At 34.9% G+C, this 19,502-nt stretch overlaps 1 protein-coding gene across 4 annotated transcripts in view; it reads right to left on the reverse strand.

Annotated features, from left to right (window-relative positions):
- The window catches only part of Setdb2 (SET domain bifurcated histone lysine methyltransferase 2), a 72,923-nt gene that overhangs the window by 38,045 nt on the left and 15,376 nt on the right, over positions 1 to 19,502 (reverse strand). For all 4 annotated transcript variants that reach the window (XM_015484277.2, XM_048800905.1, XM_048800906.1 and 1 more), the window contains 9 exons: positions 18,443 to 18,568; positions 17,441 to 17,506; positions 11,821 to 11,917; positions 9,075 to 9,638; positions 4,917 to 5,033; positions 3,830 to 3,999; positions 2,695 to 2,920; positions 1,807 to 1,903; positions 363 to 456 (listed from right to left, as the gene is read on the reverse strand). In XM_015484277.2, the coding sequence (XP_015339763.2) occupies positions 363 to 456; positions 1,807 to 1,903; positions 2,695 to 2,920; positions 3,830 to 3,999; positions 4,917 to 5,033; positions 9,075 to 9,638; positions 11,821 to 11,917; positions 17,441 to 17,506; positions 18,443 to 18,568 (1,557 nt within the window). The remainder of the gene's footprint in view (positions 1 to 362; positions 457 to 1,806; positions 1,904 to 2,694; positions 2,921 to 3,829; positions 4,000 to 4,916; positions 5,034 to 9,074; positions 9,639 to 11,820; positions 11,918 to 17,440; positions 17,507 to 18,442; positions 18,569 to 19,502) is intronic.

Here is a 19,502-nt window from a genome sequence, read left to right on the forward strand (position 1 = left end):
GCCAGAGTCTACTGTGAATCTGTGGGTGTAATGTGAAAGTAGAAACAATATGTAAATGAATGATTGTAGAACTTTATTTACTGACAATGAAATTTTAATTTTCAAGTGTCATAAAATATTTACCTTCTGATTTTTTCCAACTATTTTAATGTAAAAATCATTCTTTTACAGCCTACACACATATATAGGTAGTAGGCCTATATAAACCACAGTTGGCCAATATTTTATCTAAACAAATGGTAACTTTGATCACAAATGCAGCATGTTTGCTATGAAATCTAAGAAAATGAGCCACAGATTATTGAACAAGAGAGAGACAAATAGGCAGATGAGAGATAATGATAAAGTGAAACATAGCCTACTTTGTGCTCCCCTGGTTTTAGAGTTCACATGTGCTTGGGCTGGTTTAAATCCATCATTATCTTCTGAGGTGGCAGACTCTAAGGAAACAAATCTCTTAAAGGAAAATAAGAGATATCTTTACTTCCTAGGTTAGGAAAAAGTATTCAGCAGTTAGGTCTCATCAAATGTCAATTTTCATAGGCTACACGTACTAGTTAATTTTGAAAAGCTTCACAATTAAGATTATAAGAATCTTTAGACTAATGGAGCCAATGTGTGTTACCCCTTCTCAATATGTTCTATTTCTAGGCACTTTTTAAAGGTATAGCTATGAAGACTGTCAGGACATTCTCTGGATTTTAATAAATCCAATACATCTTTCTGTACTTATCAATTCAAATTATCCTTCATAACTGAGATAAGTGCTGTGTAAGATTATAATTTGGCTTCAACTGTAAATTGTGCAAGGATTAAAAATTTACTGGCTAGTTTCCACTTCAAAGAAAAGGTTAAAGAATTTTGTTTTTATGCATTGAAGACAATGGAGTCCCCTTAAATGTGATGCTTTCAACAGAGGGGTGTATGTTTAGCTCAGCGCACAACTAATTGCTCAATAAGTGCTGACCATTACTTTTTTCTCTTCAAGTTCATAGTATTTGAAATGTCAATATTTATTGAACACTTAGTTGAGTGCCAAGCATTGTGCTAGGAAAGTTTTCTGTTATTTATCTCATTTAATCTTCAGAACTCTTGAGATAGATTCTATTATTTTCATTTTACAGATAAAAGGAAAGCACCCATGGAGATGTCTGCTAGCTAGTAAGCAGCAAAGCTGGAGGTTAAACTAGCATCAGAGCTGGAGATTACAACTACTGGCTTAATCTTTCCATAAACCATATGATACTGAGAAGGTTATCTACTGTATTGTTACTAGGCAGAGGGCAAGTATTTGTACACGTAGATCCGAGTTTTTATTTTTCACCAACAAGCCCTATTGTAAGCTACCATTATGTCTGTCTCTGTTCTTTTTCCTATATCTTTTTCTTCTTCCAAGTTTCAGTCTGACTAGTCTTCTCAGCTCAATTTGAAAAGTATATCCTCAGGCTACCATGTAAAACAATGCTTTCTGGATGATTCTTTTATAAAATTGCAGCTCTTTTTTCTCTTGTATCTCAAAACAAGTTTCTCTTTAATCTAAATTACTCCATCACTTTTCTTTTTTATATCACTATTAACTTAAAATTCTCCTCGTATATCTAAGTTGGAAATATTCGACTGCTATGAACAATACTAAGTAAATAAAATATGTCTTAAAACTTCAACAGCATACCATTCCAAAATAATACAAGAAATTCTACATAATATTAACTAACATAAACATTTTAAACTAAGTAAAGATAGAAATGTAAGATAATAGTTAATGGTCTCAGAAGGGCCCCATCTACATTTTCCAGTTTTTACCACCTTTTTCCCATTGTGTGAAAAAATGGCTGTCTTGGATTTAGGACTTCTAATAACTGAATGATACTGAGTTCTTGAGATGTTGTTATAGTTCATCTCTCTGAAAGGGAAAAAAAAAAGGTTATTCTGCATATCACTAAAAATTCTCTTTAGTGGACCTTAAAATGTACATAATATCAAAATTACATAAATATGCATTATTAATAATTTAAGTTAAGAACATCTCTAACTACCCTTCACTGGAGGAGAAATTTTATTTAAAAGTCAATAATTTTTTGGGGGGGAGGACTGGGGATTGAACTCAGGGGCACTCAACCACTGAGCCACATCCCCAGCCCTATTTTGTATTTTATTTAGAGACAGGGTCTCACTGAGTTGCTTAGTGCCTCACTTTTGTTTGTTTCTTTGTAGTGCAAGCAAGGCAAGCATTCTACCAACTGAGCTATATCCCCAGTCCTAGTGCTTCACTTTTACTGAGGCTGGCTTTGAACTCACAATCCTCCTGAGCTGCTGGGATTACAGGCATGCACCACTGAGCCTGGCAAGTCAATAATTTTTGAGGTATGTTTAAAAAAAGAGAATCTATAAAAGTTTTGCAAATCAATGGCAATATGAAACAAAAGAAAACAAACAACAAAAGCAAATGTCATGATGTCCTGCTGAAAATCATCCAAGGCAAAACTCTAGAAATGGGCACTAAGGAAAGTGTGTTGGCTAGGTTTTTAAAATTAAAGTGGCCTGAATTTCTCAAAGTATTAAATTTATAACTGTGAAACAAAATTATAAATAGGAGTGGGGGGCAAAAGAATAAGAAAGAAAGAGGAAGGAGAAAGAATCACTTTTGATTCCTAGCAGAGTAACTGTGATTGGTGTTCCTAAGTTCTTACTTACATAATGGGCTTGTTTGAATTACTACTAAACTTAGGTAGATATTCCTCAGTTTCAGCACTTTTAGGTCGCTTTTCCAATTCTAATGTGATAACTTCAACCTCACAATCTGAACACGCAACTTCCATTTTTCTCTTTTTTGAAAATATATTTTTCATAACATCCTCTTCTTTTCCATTTTCATCAACAGTATTAGGTTTCTGAGGATTGACTCTCTTTAGCAATCTTCCTAAAAGAAAAAAAGAGTTTGAACAAGATAGAAGATAATCTAATTGCTAACAATAAACTGACATGTCTATTTCTGCTCCATGACCAAAGGATCCTGTGGAAACACATTAACTCATCCTAGAAAAATGTTGTGAGACAGAAAAAAAAGAAAAAAAGGAAAAGAAAAAAAAAAAGCAATAAGGTATTTCTTATCTTCCATTCATAAGAAATACAGGGTGTCTAAAAGAAGCATTTGCCCATTTTGGTATAACATGAAAGATAAGAGATTTAGCTATAGTACTATAAAACAAAAATACGAATCTAAGTATTCTAGAGAGGTGAAATCTAGTCTTAAAATTGCAACTTTTCTGTCTAGTTAAAAAGGCTTTAGCATTTGAAACCTATACTCTTTTAGAAAATGACCTATTTAAAATAATGCTGTATGTACCTACTGTTCTCATATTAAAGTCCTGCATAATATTAAAATATTAGTGTAAAATTTATGCATTTTCTTTCAAGGAACTTAAAATAATAGTGACCAAATCAGATTAGCAACTGGCTATTCTCACTCATCCTTGTTAGACAGATCAGAGATCCTTAGGTGTAATTTCTAATGATGCTGATAGAGCTAATGATGCTTCTTGATATCATTTGGCATATTATAGGCAGCTTCCATTCAAGAGTTATTTTGAGAAATATGAGAGACAAATGTCTAGGCAGGTTGTGTGGTATGTGTGTACATAAGTGGTGCATGGCAGAGATCCAAGTGTGATTACCCTGAATGCCAATAACTGCAAGTTTCTTTTTGCCCTTCCTGAAATGAACCTGGAATTTCAAATGAGCAGGTTGCATTGGTTCCTGAATAGGAAAAGATATATTCAGAAATGTAGATCCCACTATAGAATAATTAGAAAACAAGCCTTTGCTTTACCTGAATAGATGCAAACAAACGTCCCTCTGTCCATGTCATCTAAGCAGCGTACACCCCATCCCTTCTTCTCAGTTTTGAACACCTGTAGCCTCACTTGAGGACCATGTTGGACAACTCGGTTTTGACACATTTGTCGATTACACTTGCACATTAAGCTGCATTCATAAATGCTGTCAACAAAATATGTAAAAGAGAAAATCAGTAAGATCCCCAAGAAGCAAAAAGCAATTTATACTGCTACTTTCCTGGCACTGAAGAAAGCAGATTATGAAAATTCTTTTTTTTTAAATTTTTTTAACAGTAGATGGAAACGATACCTTTATTTATTTTTTAAATTGTGTTGAGGATCAAACCCAGGGCCTTACATGTGCTAGGCAAGCATTCTATCTCTGAGCTACAATCCCAGCCCTGAAAATTCTTAGTGCTAGTCTACCCATCATACCTTTTGCTTTTATCAGCTGTGGGTTCATTTTGTTTTTTCATTTTAAAAATGGGGATTATAAGGGTTGGGGTTGTGGCTCAGTGGTAGAGTGCTTGCCTAGCATGTGTGAGGCCCTGGGTTTGAATCCTCAGCACCACATAAAAATAAATAAAATGAAGGTTAAAAAAAAAGGAAGAATCCTTAAAAAAAAAAAAATGGGGATTATACAATAGTAGTTACACATTGAGTTGTTTCATGAATATAAATAAGTCAGATGCCTGGCAAATTAATTTTAGTTTTTTAAAAATGTCTAGGAGTTAAATTCTTCTTTTCTGTTCTAAAGATATTATTTGGTAATATATCTCTGCCCAGTATATTTGTTAATGGGGAAATGGCCACCCAAAGTAGGCTGATCCTAAGAGGGTTAAAAGCCAGACTTGATGCAGATTAGTGTTTGAGTATACTCTGCATGATAACTATGTGGTCTCTGACTTTCATTTTCAAAAACACTGTATAGGCGTTTTCTGAATTCTTATACCATAATAATTTAGATTTTGGGTATTAAAAACAGATTAAAACAGTATCTGTAAGACTGTTGACCACAATAAAAAAGTACCCACCTTCACAGATATAAACACCCTGCAACAAATCCTCAAGGTATCTTACCCAGTAGGTATTTGTCTCTGTAGCCTTTTATACTTATATCCAGTGGTAATTTTATTACTTAACAAAGGACAACTTTTGGCATTCCTTGCTGTCAGCTGGAGACATGCACATTTTGTTCTAAAAGGAAGGCAATGGATGAAAAAATAAGAATAAAAAAACATCAAGTTAAGAGACTATCTTGATAAAAGTGTAAATGATGAAATAAAGAATATAAAGAATATCATTGTATTTAGAATAGTTATTTGATTAATGGACTACATGAGACTTCTCTACATAGAATAGGCCTCTCTGAAAGACAACATCAAAACTTTTTAAATAATTATAAATTGTACTGTATTTCTATGAAATTATAAACTGCACTGTACCTATAAAATATCTATACAGATTTTCTTCAACTTTTCAAAATGAAATCATCTCTTATTCAGCAGAAACCCGTTTGTGAATATTCTGTTACTCTGTTTTTCTACAATAGACAATCTTAGATGTGTCAAATTCACAGAATCATAGTTTTGCAGATGTCCTAAATTCTTTCTCACTCAAGTGACATAAAAGCATATTGGAGACTTATGTCAAACATCTGGCTACTAGAATCCTATTTTCAAATTGTTGTTAGGCACCTGTAACCATAAAATTGAATCCATATATCCCCCCCCACATACCTATTAAGATTAACTTTTCCTCTATAAATCTCTTCTGTATTTTTTTTAATATTTACTTTTCAGTTTTCGGCGGACACAACATCTTTATTTTTATGTGGTGCTGAGGATCGAACCCAGCGCCCCGCGCATGCCAGGCGAGCGTGTTACCGCTTGAGCCACATCCCCAGCCCTCTTCTGTATTTTTTATATATAACAAAATTACATTATCAAAATGGTGACTGCTATTTGCAATAGAAGGAGAAAATAGTAAATTCATTAAGTTGGATTCTGTTTATGAATGTAAAAATCCAGCTTTTTTTCAATGTGATTTTGTTTATAAAACATTTGAAGTTCAGAAAAACACAAATAACATTCATATTTTTATCACTCAGAATTAGTTGTCAGTGTTTTTTTTACACCTTCTTTTTTTCCTATGTAATTTAAAACACAGATACCAATATATGAAAAAAATACATTACTGATAAAACTAAAGCTTCAAGAGATTTGATGTGGCATCCTAGATAATCTTATATACACATGTATAAACAACAACACATTGTATTGCTTTCCATGTTTAAAAAATTTACTACAGGTATTACATTATAACTTGCTTTCTGTTCAATATAGTGTTTCTGAGATTCATCTGTAATATATAAAAATGTGGTTAATTCCTTTTAAGTTTTCTATTTAGCTATTGCTCACCTGGTTTATTATTAAGTAGCTTAGAGTTTTTCAGTAAACAATGTTGCAATGAGCATCTCTATTTTTATGCACATGTGTAAGCATCTTTAAAGGTAATGGTTTTCAAATATTTTTGACTGTGAACCACAGTGAAAAATACATTTGCTTCATGATCTTGTATAGGCATACATACATATTTATATGTAAGTATATAAATTGAAACAGTGGCATGAAACGTTACCCTTATTATATGTGATTTAATTGGATATTTTCTATTGTATTTAATTTGAAATATGCTAATTATAACTGATACAAATACTTAAATAATTTTACATTCCACTAACCCTGTTGTTTGGACAACAATGCTGTAGACCTACCTAAAAATACTGGTGCTATAAACTGTAGATATACATGTCTTCAACTGCTGTGTAACTGGGAAAAAAAAATCACCCCTTGAAATAACCAGCTAGGTACAGAATACCAATTTTGCGTTCATTTTCCTTCAGCACTTTAAACTGAACCCCCAGTCTTCCATTATTTCTGATAAAAATAAGTTGTCAGTATGTTTGTTTTTCTTTTGTAGGAAATCAACATTTTCTATCTGATAGCTTTTGAGATCTACTCTACCGAGATATTTTAAAAGTTGAATCATGATATATTTATATATATATTTATCTTCTTTTCCCTTCTTCATGCAGAGTTGGCCTTTTCAATCTGATTCTCATCCTTCTGCAATTATAGAGAACTCTGAGATTATTTTTTTGAAAGTTTCATCTTTTTAATTTTTATTCTTGGATATATAAAGAATTTCTCATTTTATTTTATTTTTTTTTTGCAGTACTGAGGATTGAACCAGGGACTTATATGTGCTAGGCAAGTGCTCAACCAATGAGCTATACCTCCAGCCCCCTGCATTTCTTTTCTTTTTTGGGGGGGTAGGGGTACTGGAGATTGAACTCAGGGGCACTCAACCACTGAGCCACACCCTGCATTTTTTTTTGAGACAAGCCTCAAACTTGTGATCCTCCTGCCTCAGCCTCTTAAGTCACTGGGATTGATTACAGGTGTGTGCCACCATGACTGGACCTAAAATAAACAAACAAATAAATATAAACTGAATAAACTCAGGACAGTGAAAGGTCTTTTCTACAAGAGGCTTAAAGGAACTGAGATAAACTGAGGTTAACAGCACATTTGTATCTCTCATTTCATATTCCAACTGAGAGGATGATGAAAACTATTATCTACATTATAGTAGGCCTTTCCTTTTCCATGGTTTCAGTTTCTGCAGTTTCCATTACCTATGGTCAACCACTGTCTGAAAGTATGAATTGGAAAATCCCAGAAATAAATAATTTATAAGTTTTAAATTACATGCTGTTCTAAGCAGTGTGATGAAATCTCATACTGTCCCACTGGATCCCACCTGGAATGTGAATCATCCCTTTGTCATGCTGTGTACTCTACCTGCCCATTAGTCACTCTTGGAAATCCTATAGACTGTCATGGCATCACACTGTTTATGTTCAAGTAATCCGTATTTTACTTAATTATGGCCCTAAAACACATGAGTAGGAATGGAAAAGAGGCACTAGAGCAAAAACCTTGGAAAGACAGATTAACTTTGTTACTATGTGGTAATCCTGCAGAGCATATGGGGGAAAAAACCAATTTATGCAGGGTTCAGTACTATCAAAGGATTCAAGCATCCACTGGGGGTCTCTGACCATACCCATCCTGAAATAGGAGGGAGAAAATATATTTAAATTATTTCTTTTTCTCTTTGTTTTGCCTAGTACAAGTAGCTAAATTTGCATTAAGTTAAATGTATAACACAACTCCACTCCTTATTTGTGTACCCTCAAATGTATGTACATTGCATATCCTTAAAATATTTCTTGAAAATTCAATGTATTAGAACATGATTTCAATTTTTATGGACTGTCAATACTGTGAGCAAAGAATACTAGTTGCAAGCACCATTAACTTCCTAAAAAGCCAGAAAATGATTTTTTAAAATGATTTATAGAAGTAAAATATAACATAGTAGTTAAGAACATGAGTTTTGCTGGGTACAGTGGCACCCACCTATAATCCCAGTGGCTCAGGAGGCTGAGGCATGAGGTTGCGAGTTCAAAGCCAGACTCAGCAATGGTGAGGTACTAAGCAACTCAGTGAGACCCTGTCTCTAAATAAAATATAAAATAGAGCTGGGGATGTGGCTTAGTGGTGGAGTGTCCCCGAGTTCAATCCCTGGTACCCACTGCCCTGCCAAAAAAAGAGCATGAGTTCTAGCTCAGAGTGATGAGAAGACCGGTAGTTACAGCTCCTTGGGAAACTGAGGTACGAGGATTGCTTAAGCCCAGTTTAAGACTAGCCAGGGCAAACAATGACATTCTATCTCAAAAAAACCCCAAATAAACATGGGTTCCAATTCTAATTGTTTAATTTGTTTGCCCTATGATGTCTCTGAAAAGACTTCTCTGAGATTCAACTTCCTCATTTGTAACATGGAGATAATATTACCAACCTCATGGGTTTTGGTGATGAGGACATAAGAAAAGGACTTTGTCACAGTGTCTGGTTCTGATAAACAGCAATGTAACTGCTATCATTACGATTATGGTACTAGATTAAAGAAAATACTCATTCTCAGAAGAAATAATTTTCAAATTACTATACCTGGCAGTTTTTTCTTTCTTATAGCTACTGAGGAAGTGCAACTTTCTATTTTAGACTCTTGGTGAATAGGATTTAGATAGACAAACTGATACACAGTAGAACTTCATGAAAAGTGTTCCTACATTCAAATTTTGAAATGTCACATTCTTCTACTCACATGTCTATGCAGCCTTCAGAACAGTCACACGAATCAGTGAACATGTCGGAAAAGTTGTTTAAATAATATGTTCGTGGCCATATAGTCTTTCTGTACTTAAATTGTGGAAGCTTTCTACTATCAATTTCATTACAGAAAGAAATAGGTACTGATTCCACTCCATTGCTAATATCCACATCAGAAACATTTTCTTCTTGCTTTGGGTAATTCCGAGTCAACTGAACATAGGTATTGAAAGAAAAGTTGTCTGTAAATAAAAAGTTACACTCTGTTTCAAGTAGGTAACGAAAGACTTCTTCCACATTTCGTAGACTTCTTCCACAAGGAGTTTTATAACTCACGTGGAGTGCTGAAGAATGAGAATTTGTCTTTGCATGTCGTCTTTGGAAGTGACACTTGATTGGTAGCTGTAGAGGGTTTTCTCCCTTGAAAGGTGGTGATGTTTTCATCAGACAGGCACCAGAACAACCATGACTTTGATAAGATAAATTCAAAGATGACTTTTCCCCCCTAAAGTCTATAACTTTATTTTCCAGAGGGAGAATTTCCTTATTTTCTGTAGATCTGTTAAAATAAATTATTTATTGGTATCTCAAAATTACAGTTCAATTCCACGTTTTAAAAAAACACTGCACACTGGACTGGAGCTATAGCTCAGTAGTAAGCGTTTGCCTCAAACGTGTGAGGCCCTGGGTTTGATGCTCAGCACTACATACATACATACATACATACATAAATAAATAAAAATAAAGATGCTCTGTCCATCTACAACTAAAATTTTTTTCCTTTAAATAATAATTAAAAAACACTGCAAACTAACATAAAAAGTAGTTACTATTATGTCTTGGATGGTAGTAAAATAAGCCAGACTGTGAAATAAACATTTTCACATGTTCTGCAGCCATTTAAAGATCGTACCTAATTCTGGAATACTGTACAGCACTGAATCAGTGGTACAGCATTTGGCTAGCATATGTAAGGCCCTGGATTTAATTCCCAGCAGCACAGGGAAAAATCTTAGAATTTAAAAAGCCAACACTAGGTGTTGACTCAGGTGAGAAAAGTCCAAATTAACCAAAAAATCCTTTTGGATAAGATTTTTAATAAGTTTTAATGTTTTGGAAATGCTACTGAATACCACAGCAGTGAATTTTGATTTCTCATGACAACCTTATGAGAGAAATGTAGGTAGGACAAGAGTAGAGGAAAGTAAATTCACAATTGAACAGGTTTTTTTTGAACAGTAAGAAGAGGTGTGTGGAGTAGAGAGGAAGCAAAAAGGTTTGTCTTTGGTTATATACTATTAAATATTTTCAGTGATCACAATAAAGACTAGAAATTTTTAATTCATTTGTACAAGATGATAAGCTAGAAAGAACATACATAAAACATTATAGACAGGAGATCTAAAATTTAAAAACATTGTGATGAGTTATTAAAATGAACTTAAGAAGTGATGTTTATCATGAATAAACCAAATCCTGCATTTATATATTATTGCCTTAATTAAAATACTACTGTCTAAGCATAAAATGTGAGATAGTGTATTGGGTAAAAGTTTGCATGAAAAAGAATCTTGGTTGGGCATGGTGGTGTAAGCCTATGATCCCAATGGTGGGAGGCTGAGGCAGGAGGATCTCGAGTTCAAAGCCAGCTTCAGCAACTTAGTAAGGCCCTAAGCAACTCAGTGAAATTCTATCTCTAAACAAAATATAAAAAAGGGCTGGGGATGTGGCTCAGAGGTAAAACCCTGCTGGCTTCAATCCCTGGTCCCAAAAAAGAAAAAACAAACGAAACAAAACAAAACCCAAACCAAAAAATTAATATTTTAGTGATTTAGAGTGATCAACTCAAATTTTGTATTTAAAAAAAGAAAAATAAATTCCACATTAACAATGGGGGGGAGCTTAATTTAATATTTAATAAAATTAAGGCATTGACTTAAGAACTTTAAAGATGTGGTCTTGTTTTTTCAAATTATGTTCTTTACTCTAGAAGAAAATACTTTCACAGATTACCCTTTGGTAGTGTTTGAAGGTTTTGGTGCCAAAAATACCTACTAAAGATAAACAATGAGTATCAGAGTGTCAGATTTACTCTTGTACAATTATCACTTATGCTAGAAATGTTTACTGAAATTAGAGATAAGAGTAAAAAGAAAGGTCACAAAAATTTAGCCTATTCCCCAAAACTTTTTGACACTACTTTCTTTTTAGAACTGTTAAATTGCATTTAAAAAACTGAACTCAACCAAACATAGTGGCGCACACCTATATTCTCAGAGGTTGAGGTAGGAGGATCCTGAGTTCAAAGCCAGCCTTGGTAACTTAGAGAGACCCTAAGCAGCTCAGCAAGACCCTGTCTCTAAATAAAAAAGGGCTGCAGATGTAGCTTAGTGGTTAAGTGCTACCCTCCCTACTACCAAAACAAACAAACAATGACCCCTTTTGATACTCTAAATAATTTAGCTATGTAAAAAAAAACAAAACAAAACAAAAACTAAAAAATCCAAAACCAATGCCAACTTGATTTCAGTGTATTAATAAAATACAGAGACATTTTAAGCAAAATTTTCCAAGACTGGAATACCACGGATATTAAATAAATAACCTGTGAAGAGACTCATGAAACTTCATCCTATATAAAATATTAAAATCTGCAACATTTAGGGTTTTATAGGAAAAAACCATATTATATATTTTATCTATTCTGTGGAAAAGAATTAAGAAATAATTTATATACATACAGAAATGTACAGTCTGGTGAGAAGAAGTTTTCATATGATGTAGAGGAAAATGCATCTGATTTGTTTTCTAGTTCATTCCAAGTCACAGACTTATGATCTAAATGAAAAAAGTACAAATGCAAGCAACAATTATACCAACTTAAAAATCATTCACTAAAATTCCAAATAATCTCTCATCAAATAGAAATTTTGCCCATATAGAACCCTAAAATTTACAAACATTATGATTTCAAGATTCCAAGGCAGGATCTAGTGGCACACACCTGTAATCCTGGTGGCTCAGTAGGCTCAGGCAAGAGGATCTCGAGTACAAAGTCAGCATCAGCAACTAGCAAGGTGCTAAGCAACTCAATGAGACTCTACTCTAAATAAAATACAAAATAGGGCTGGGGATGTAGCTCAGTGAGTGCCACTGAGATCAATTCCTGGTACCCCAAGCCCATCCAAAAAAAATTGAGCCAAAAGATTAGGTATAATTTTTAGAAGTGTTAAGAAAATAATATAGGATAAATTTTAAAACTTAGAAGATATTTCTTCTGAAGAAAACTAGTTTATGGGCTGGAGCTATAGCTCAGTGGCACTTGCCTAGCATGTGTGAGGCACTGGGTTTGATCCTTAGCACATAAAAATAGAGGGTTGAAAAAATAAATCTTAAAGAAACTAGTTTGGCTTTAATTTGATCTGACTTTTAATCAACTTTACTGTGAACATCAAGTATCCCTGTCTCTACCTATATTTTACAGAAAGTAGCATAGCTCTTCAAGGCTTATAGAAGATCACAAAATGGAAAATTTATACATCCTTTGTCTTTTCATTGTTCTACAACTATCTGTTTTGTGGAAGCAGAGGTTGAAGTATTTGGTTGTTTCTTTTAATATTTCTTCATACACATTTTTACAATTAATTCTATCTCATTTTTTTGCAGGGGGAGGGCAGTGCTGGAGATTAACCTCTGGACTTGCACATGCTAGATAAGTACTCTACTTCCCCCTAATTTCTATACTTCATAAGCTTACCCTCTAATGTGTCTATAATATACAAATAAAGCTGTACATTTGTTGACAAAAAGCTATAGATTCCCTGTTCATATTCTGTAAAGTGAGTATGTGGGCTATTCTTTGGCTTAAAAACTTTTCTTGAGCTTGGGATATAGCTCAAGTCTGTAGAGTGCTTGCCTTGCATGCACAAGGCCCTGGGTTCAATCCCTAGTACCACCAAAAAAAAAAAAAAAAAGTAAACATTTTTCTTAATGTGTTTTTTCCTATGCACAAATGGACTGTAAGGAAAAAAGTATCTTGTCCTAGACTGTTAACTTGCTGTTATAGAAAAAATTAATCAGCTGGATAAAGTAGCACCTTCCTGAAATTCCTGCAACTTGGAAGGCTGAGGCAGGAGAATTACAAGTTTGAGGCCAGCCTCAGAAATTTGGCAAGAGCTATCTCAAAATTTTAAAAAGGCTGGAGGGGTAGCTTAGTGATAGAGTATCCCTGGGTTCAGTGATACACGCTGAAGCACCATAAAGTGTTCTATTTATGACCCACTGAGATCTGCATAAGGACCATTGCAGTGTGATTTTCCAGTGAGGGAGGGAAAGTGGGCTCAGTTCGGAATATAGCATGGGCAAATGGGAATTAATAATCAAGGATCAGGATGGAATCAATGGATGGAAAATTACCAAGAGGAAACATAAAGCATCTAAAGCGGATTCTGAATAAACCAACCCAACAGGATTCTTGATGAAAACAGGCCAGTGGTCACATCTCACAGAGATGGTGGGAGATGAGGAACCTAATTAGATAATGAGGGTGATTAAATATCAAGGATGGGGGGCAAGCTCTTGTTAAAACTGTATTTTTAAGAAGTATAATATGGGCCAAGGAGAAGGTTCTGGTGCCTAACTGAAGTTTGATTAAGTAGTTCTTTAGTCTTACTAAAAACAACAGCAATAAAAATTTAAAATGATATCTAAAGTTTAACTCCAAGGCTTCTCCTTGGCTTACTGGAAAACAAATATCCCATTTTAATGGTCCAGGTAAAGAAAAAAGCTGAAAAAATGACAGCCAAAGAAATCCATAATAACTGACTAGAAATTAAATAAGTTTTACAAGTTAAGGATTTCTGATTTTTCCTCAAATAATTTCTTTATAAAAGCTACATAAATCATATTAGCAAATACAAATGAAACAAACATATTTGCATAGCTGAAGTAGAAGTTAATGAAAACATGGAGATTTAAAATTAATCATTAGATGAGGAAGTAAAGGGAAATAATTCAAGGAAAACAGTATCTAATCTTTTTATGGGGACACTGCAAAAAATATAGTTACATAGAAGCAAAAAAATAAAGGTGATTGGTGGTTTATTAAGGAGTCTAGGGAGTCCAGGTTCAATCCCAGATGGCTTATTATGACTTTGACACCAAGTTCTGTTGTTTCTCTCAGTCTCAGTATTTTTCAAAAAAATAAATGCTAGCATGAAACGTCTATTATCACCAAGTTTTTAATACTTTTATAAGCTAACAATGTAAATTACATAACTCTTCCCTAAACATTTCTCTGCCACTGGCAAAGAGATATACTTTTAATAAACAGGTTACATTTCAGAAGAACTAACTATATAAAAAATGCAATTATAATATTTGGTATTTCTACTGATGAAATTATTGATTTAAAAGACCCAAACAAAAATTCAATTTATTTTTACCAGAAAATAAGTTGTTTCAGAGGGAAAAAATGGTTTACAATTAGTTTCTTGTTATCATCTCCTGCATTTAAAAGCTTCTCCCTTACAAAATTAATATAATTCCTTAAGGTACGTTGATTCTGAAAGGGTCTGGATGTACCACAGTGGCACAGAAAATACTTTGAGCTAAAAACATTTGAGAATCAATGAATGTAGTAAGAGGCTTTCTCTGAAATCCTCTTAAACTGTCTACATACACGTCCTCCAAAACAAAAACGAACAGATCCATTAAGTTATCATAATTCACAGGAGTTGTACCAACCAAGAATACATCACAAGAGAGCAGAGAAAAGGTGGCACTATATCCAGACAGACATTGTTACAAATGATCATATCTCCCATCTACTCTCCTCAGGGCCCATTTACCTTTCAAATGACTTTCATAAGTCATTTGTACTTCCCTAAGTGTCTCTTCTCCCTCCCACCCACTTTTTTTTGGGAGTGGATACTAGGGTTGAACTCAGGAGCACTCAACCACTGAGCCACATTTCCAGCCCTATTTTGTGTTTTATTTACAGCAGGGTCTCACAGAGTTGCTTAGCACCTCACCATTGCTGAGGCTTGCTTTGAACTCGCAATCCCCTCCTGTCTCACCCTCTAGAGCCACTGGGATTACAGAAGTGTGCCACCATGCCTGGTTCCTCCCACCCACTTCTAATAAGTCATTTCCCTCACTCTTACCTTTCCCCTGTTATGATGGCATAATAAGCTCTCAAATCTCACTGCTGTTTTGGGTAGCCACTTCTTTCTTTTTTTTTTTCTTAAGGTACCAGGGATTGAACTCAGGGGCACTCAACCATGAAGCCACATGGCCAGCCCTATTTTTGTATTATTTTTTTTTTTTTTTACTATTTTTTTAGTTGTAGATGGACACAGTATCTTTATTTTATTTATTTATTTTATTATGTGGTGCTGAGAACCCAGTGCCTCACGCATGCAAGGCAAGCGTTCAACCACTGAGCTACAATCCCAGTCCCTGTATTTTATTTAGAGACAGGGTGTCACTTTGCTTTGCGCCTTGCTTTCGCTGAGGCTGGCTTTGATCTCTCCATCCTCCTGTCTCAGCCTCCTGAGCCGCTGGGATTACAGGCATGCACCACAGTGCCTGGGTGGGTAGCCACTTCTTTCTGTGATGATCCTATGTATGTAAAACAAAGAGTTTATACCTGTATGCCTTTTTTCCTGTTAATTTGGTATTTGCCAGTTTAATACACAGCTCCCATGCAGGCACTGAGATAAAAAGATTTTCCTCCCCTATGAATCCAAATATTATTGAAGGATACTGTGAAAGGAGGATATTTTCTTTAAGAACCTATTCTCCCAAAATGATATTTTTAGCTATCTGAAATTGTGAATACTTAAGAAAAACAAAAAGGGTCTTTAAAACAGACCAGTGATGTTGGACTACATTTTCAGAGACTTAATGGTCTTAAGGCTCCTTAACAGTGAAACAAAAATAAATTTTTCTAACAATACCCAGCACTATTAAAATCCAGTAAATGTTGTACTTCCTCAACATTTTAGCAAATTTATGATAAAGAAAGATTTATAAAATGGGGCTGTGATAAACTAAGATTTATGGAATAGTAATTCTGATAAAAGTAACTTTTTTCTAGTCTTAGTACATATTGTTATACAACAAAAAGTATATATTTGATCTGCCCCAGTTCCTAACAAGAGTTCCTAAACCCTTGTATTTACCTTAAGCATAGGGTGATAGAGCACTTCTGTTTTAATAGTTGCTCTTAGTTCCTGGTTCCTGACACAGGAGCTTCTAAAACCCTGGAAATCTCCAGTGATGAGTATCTTTTGAATGCTAATAAGATGACTGGTGACTGCAGTCCCTGGAGAGCTTTAGGATGATGGCTGGTCTTCAGAAAGACCAAAGTACAATTACAGAGTTGGAACTTTCAGCCCTCAATACTTTTGCTTTCCTTTTCCAGGGAGTGTAGAGGGGCAAGAGATTGAGTCAACCACCAAAGACCAATAATTCAATCATTTGTGAATATGTAATCAGACCTTCATAAAACCCCTAAATAATGGGGTCTGGAGAATTTTCAGGTTGATGAAAGCATCCGCATGCTAGCGGGGTGGTACACCTCATAACTCCACTGGTGCACTTGGTGTCCTTCCAGACTGGACCTTGCCCTATGGAACTCTTCATCTGGGTGTTCATTTGTATCCTTTACAATAAACTGGTGTAAGTAAAACATCTTCCTGAATTCCATGAGTCATTACAGCAAAATTATTGAACCCGAGGAGAAAGCTATTGTGAGGACCCCTGATCTGTAGCCAAGTCAGTAGTCAAATCAGTCAGAAGCATTTGTGAATGGCATTTAAAGTAGGGGGCAAATCTTGTGGGGCTCAGCCTTTACTCTGTGCAATCTACACTAACTCTTGACAGTTAGTGTCAGAAATCAATTAAATTGTAGGACATCTTATTAGTGTCCACAGAACATGGGGCAATTATGTGGTATGGAAAACACACACATTTGGAATCAGAGTGTTGGAATACAGAAACAGTTTTCCTTTAGTATGTTATCTTTGATTCTTCTAAACTGAATTTGTTTAGAGCTTTGAAGACTGATTGCTCATACCAATTTAGAAATTAAAAGTTTATCCACTGACTCACCTATACCAGAATATACCTTTCCAGTAGTATTCTTCACAGAAAGCAGATTTATAATTTATAATTCTGAGTCTCAGAATTTTATTTGCCTTCCCTATCTACATATGGGTAAGATTTTTCATTTAAAAGAGGAAACTGATTTTAGCAATGTGAATCTTTTACTTTAATTAACCTGACATAAAGGTGGCCTGTTTCATGGCAAGAAAATACCAGAGAATATTCTAGGATTAGGATAAGAAAAGTACATACCCTCGATTAATGTTGAATTGTTACTTATAGTGGCTTCATTCACTAAAATCATTGCTTGTATATATTCTGTCGAGGAGGGGAAAAAGGAATGAAAATAATCAGCATCATCCTCACCTTTATTCACAATACCAGCAATTATGTTGAAAATTTACATACTTTATCTCATTTAACCTCACAACTCTCCTTAGTGGTTCATTTTTTTTTGGAGACTGGGGATTGAACTCAAGGGTGCTTAACCACTGAGCCACATCTCAGCACTTTTTATTTTCAGATCATCTCACTAGAGGCTGGTCTTGAACTTGTGGTCTTCCTGAGTAAGCCTCCCAAATCGCTGGGGTTAAAGGCATGTGCCACCACACCCAGTCTAAGCGGTTCTTATAATTACATGCATTAGAGACAAACTGAGGCTCATGGACTAAGCTATTTATTCTAGGTCATACAGCTAGAGGTGGTGGAAATGGATTCAAACGTACATTTATCTGATTTATGAAGGTTTGAAAAGGAATATTAAAACAGTACTATGTTGTTTTTACTAATACATAATAGTAAATGTACATTAATAGTAAATTAATGTCTTAAGAACAGAAATGTCACCAGAAAGTATTAAAAATAGTTGGGGAAATTTTTGCTTTAAAACTGTGTGTCCTGCTGGGTGCACTGGCACACACCTGTAATGCCAGCTATTAAAAATACTGAGGCAGGAAGATGGAAGTTCAAGGCCAGACTACAACTAATGAGACACTGTCTCTAAAAAAAAAAAAAGAAAGAAAGAGTTAGCTTGATATGAGAATAAATAAATTCAGTAGTTATTTCTCATAAGTAATCAGAGTCATCCACTATTACAAAATGTCCACAGTTTTCCTAGCATTGGGGCACAAAAAAGAGCAAACAAATATTAGGTTGTCAGAAAACAAACAAAAATTATTTTACTTTTAAAACAAAGGACGCTGGAAGTAGAATTACACAGTATTGCCAGTGGCAACATTAGGCATATTGATATACCTTTATTTGTGGCAGACCTATTTTTGATCTTCTGCTTAAGTGACTGTAGCACATTTTGCACTTTTTCAAATACAAAGTCCACTTTTCCATCATCTTCCAGTTCCATCCAGAAAGTTTTTGCATCACCTAAAATAAAAATAGGTAGGTAAATAATCCCAGAGTTTAATAGAAACAGACTCATTTCCGCAGGGCATAGGTTATAGAAAAACCCACGTGGTTTCTAAATAGAATCAAATTCAATTGGTCTGTCACTTTCTTTGAGAAAAGAATTTTGGTCATCTTTCCTAATAAAAAACTAGAAACAAAGAATATGATTCAAGTGTCTCACCTGTTTCTGCTAACTTTAAAAATATATTGCAATATCAAAGTGCATAAATACATTCTACTATCATGTATAACTAATCAAAGCAAATTTTTTAAAAAAGAAAACACTGAAATAAATTTCAAATACAAGAACTGTGAATGACATTCTTTCTGGGTTAAAGGGAAAGAGTTATATTTGGTGAGTTTTTAAAAAAGTTTATGAAAACTCTCCCTTCTCCAATTTTAAGAACTACTGTCTAACTCTAACTGTAAAAGACTATCAGATAGTGTGCTTAAGAGACAATATTGTGGGGCTGAGATTGTGGCTCAGCAGTAGAGCTCTTGCCTAGCAGGGGCAAGACCCAGGTTCTATCCTCAGCTGTCTCTAAATAACAAAATAGGGCTGGGAATGAGGCTGAGTGGCCTAGAGCCCCCCAGTTCAATACACAGGAGAGAGAGGGGAAGGGGGGGGGAGGGAGAGAGGGGAGAGAGGGAGGAGAGGGGAAAAGAGAGGAAAGAGGGAGAGAGGGGGGAGAGAGAGGAGAGAGGAGAGAGAGGGGAGAAAGAGAGAAGAGAGAGGAGAGAGAGGGGACAAGGAGGGGAGAGAGGAGGGAGAGGAAGGAGAGGAGATATACATATACATATATTGCAGGCTAACTTGTAGCTTAGTGCTTGCTTAGCATGCATGAAGTCCTCTGGGCTCAATGAGAGGAGACAGAGGAGAGAGAGAAGAGAGACAGAGGAGAGAGAGAGGAGA

Source organism: Marmota marmota, unplaced genomic scaffold, assembly GCF_001458135.2.
Source record: "Marmota marmota marmota unplaced genomic scaffold, marMar, whole genome shotgun sequence".
Lineage (NCBI taxonomy): Eukaryota > Metazoa > Chordata > Mammalia > Rodentia > Sciuridae > Marmota > Marmota marmota.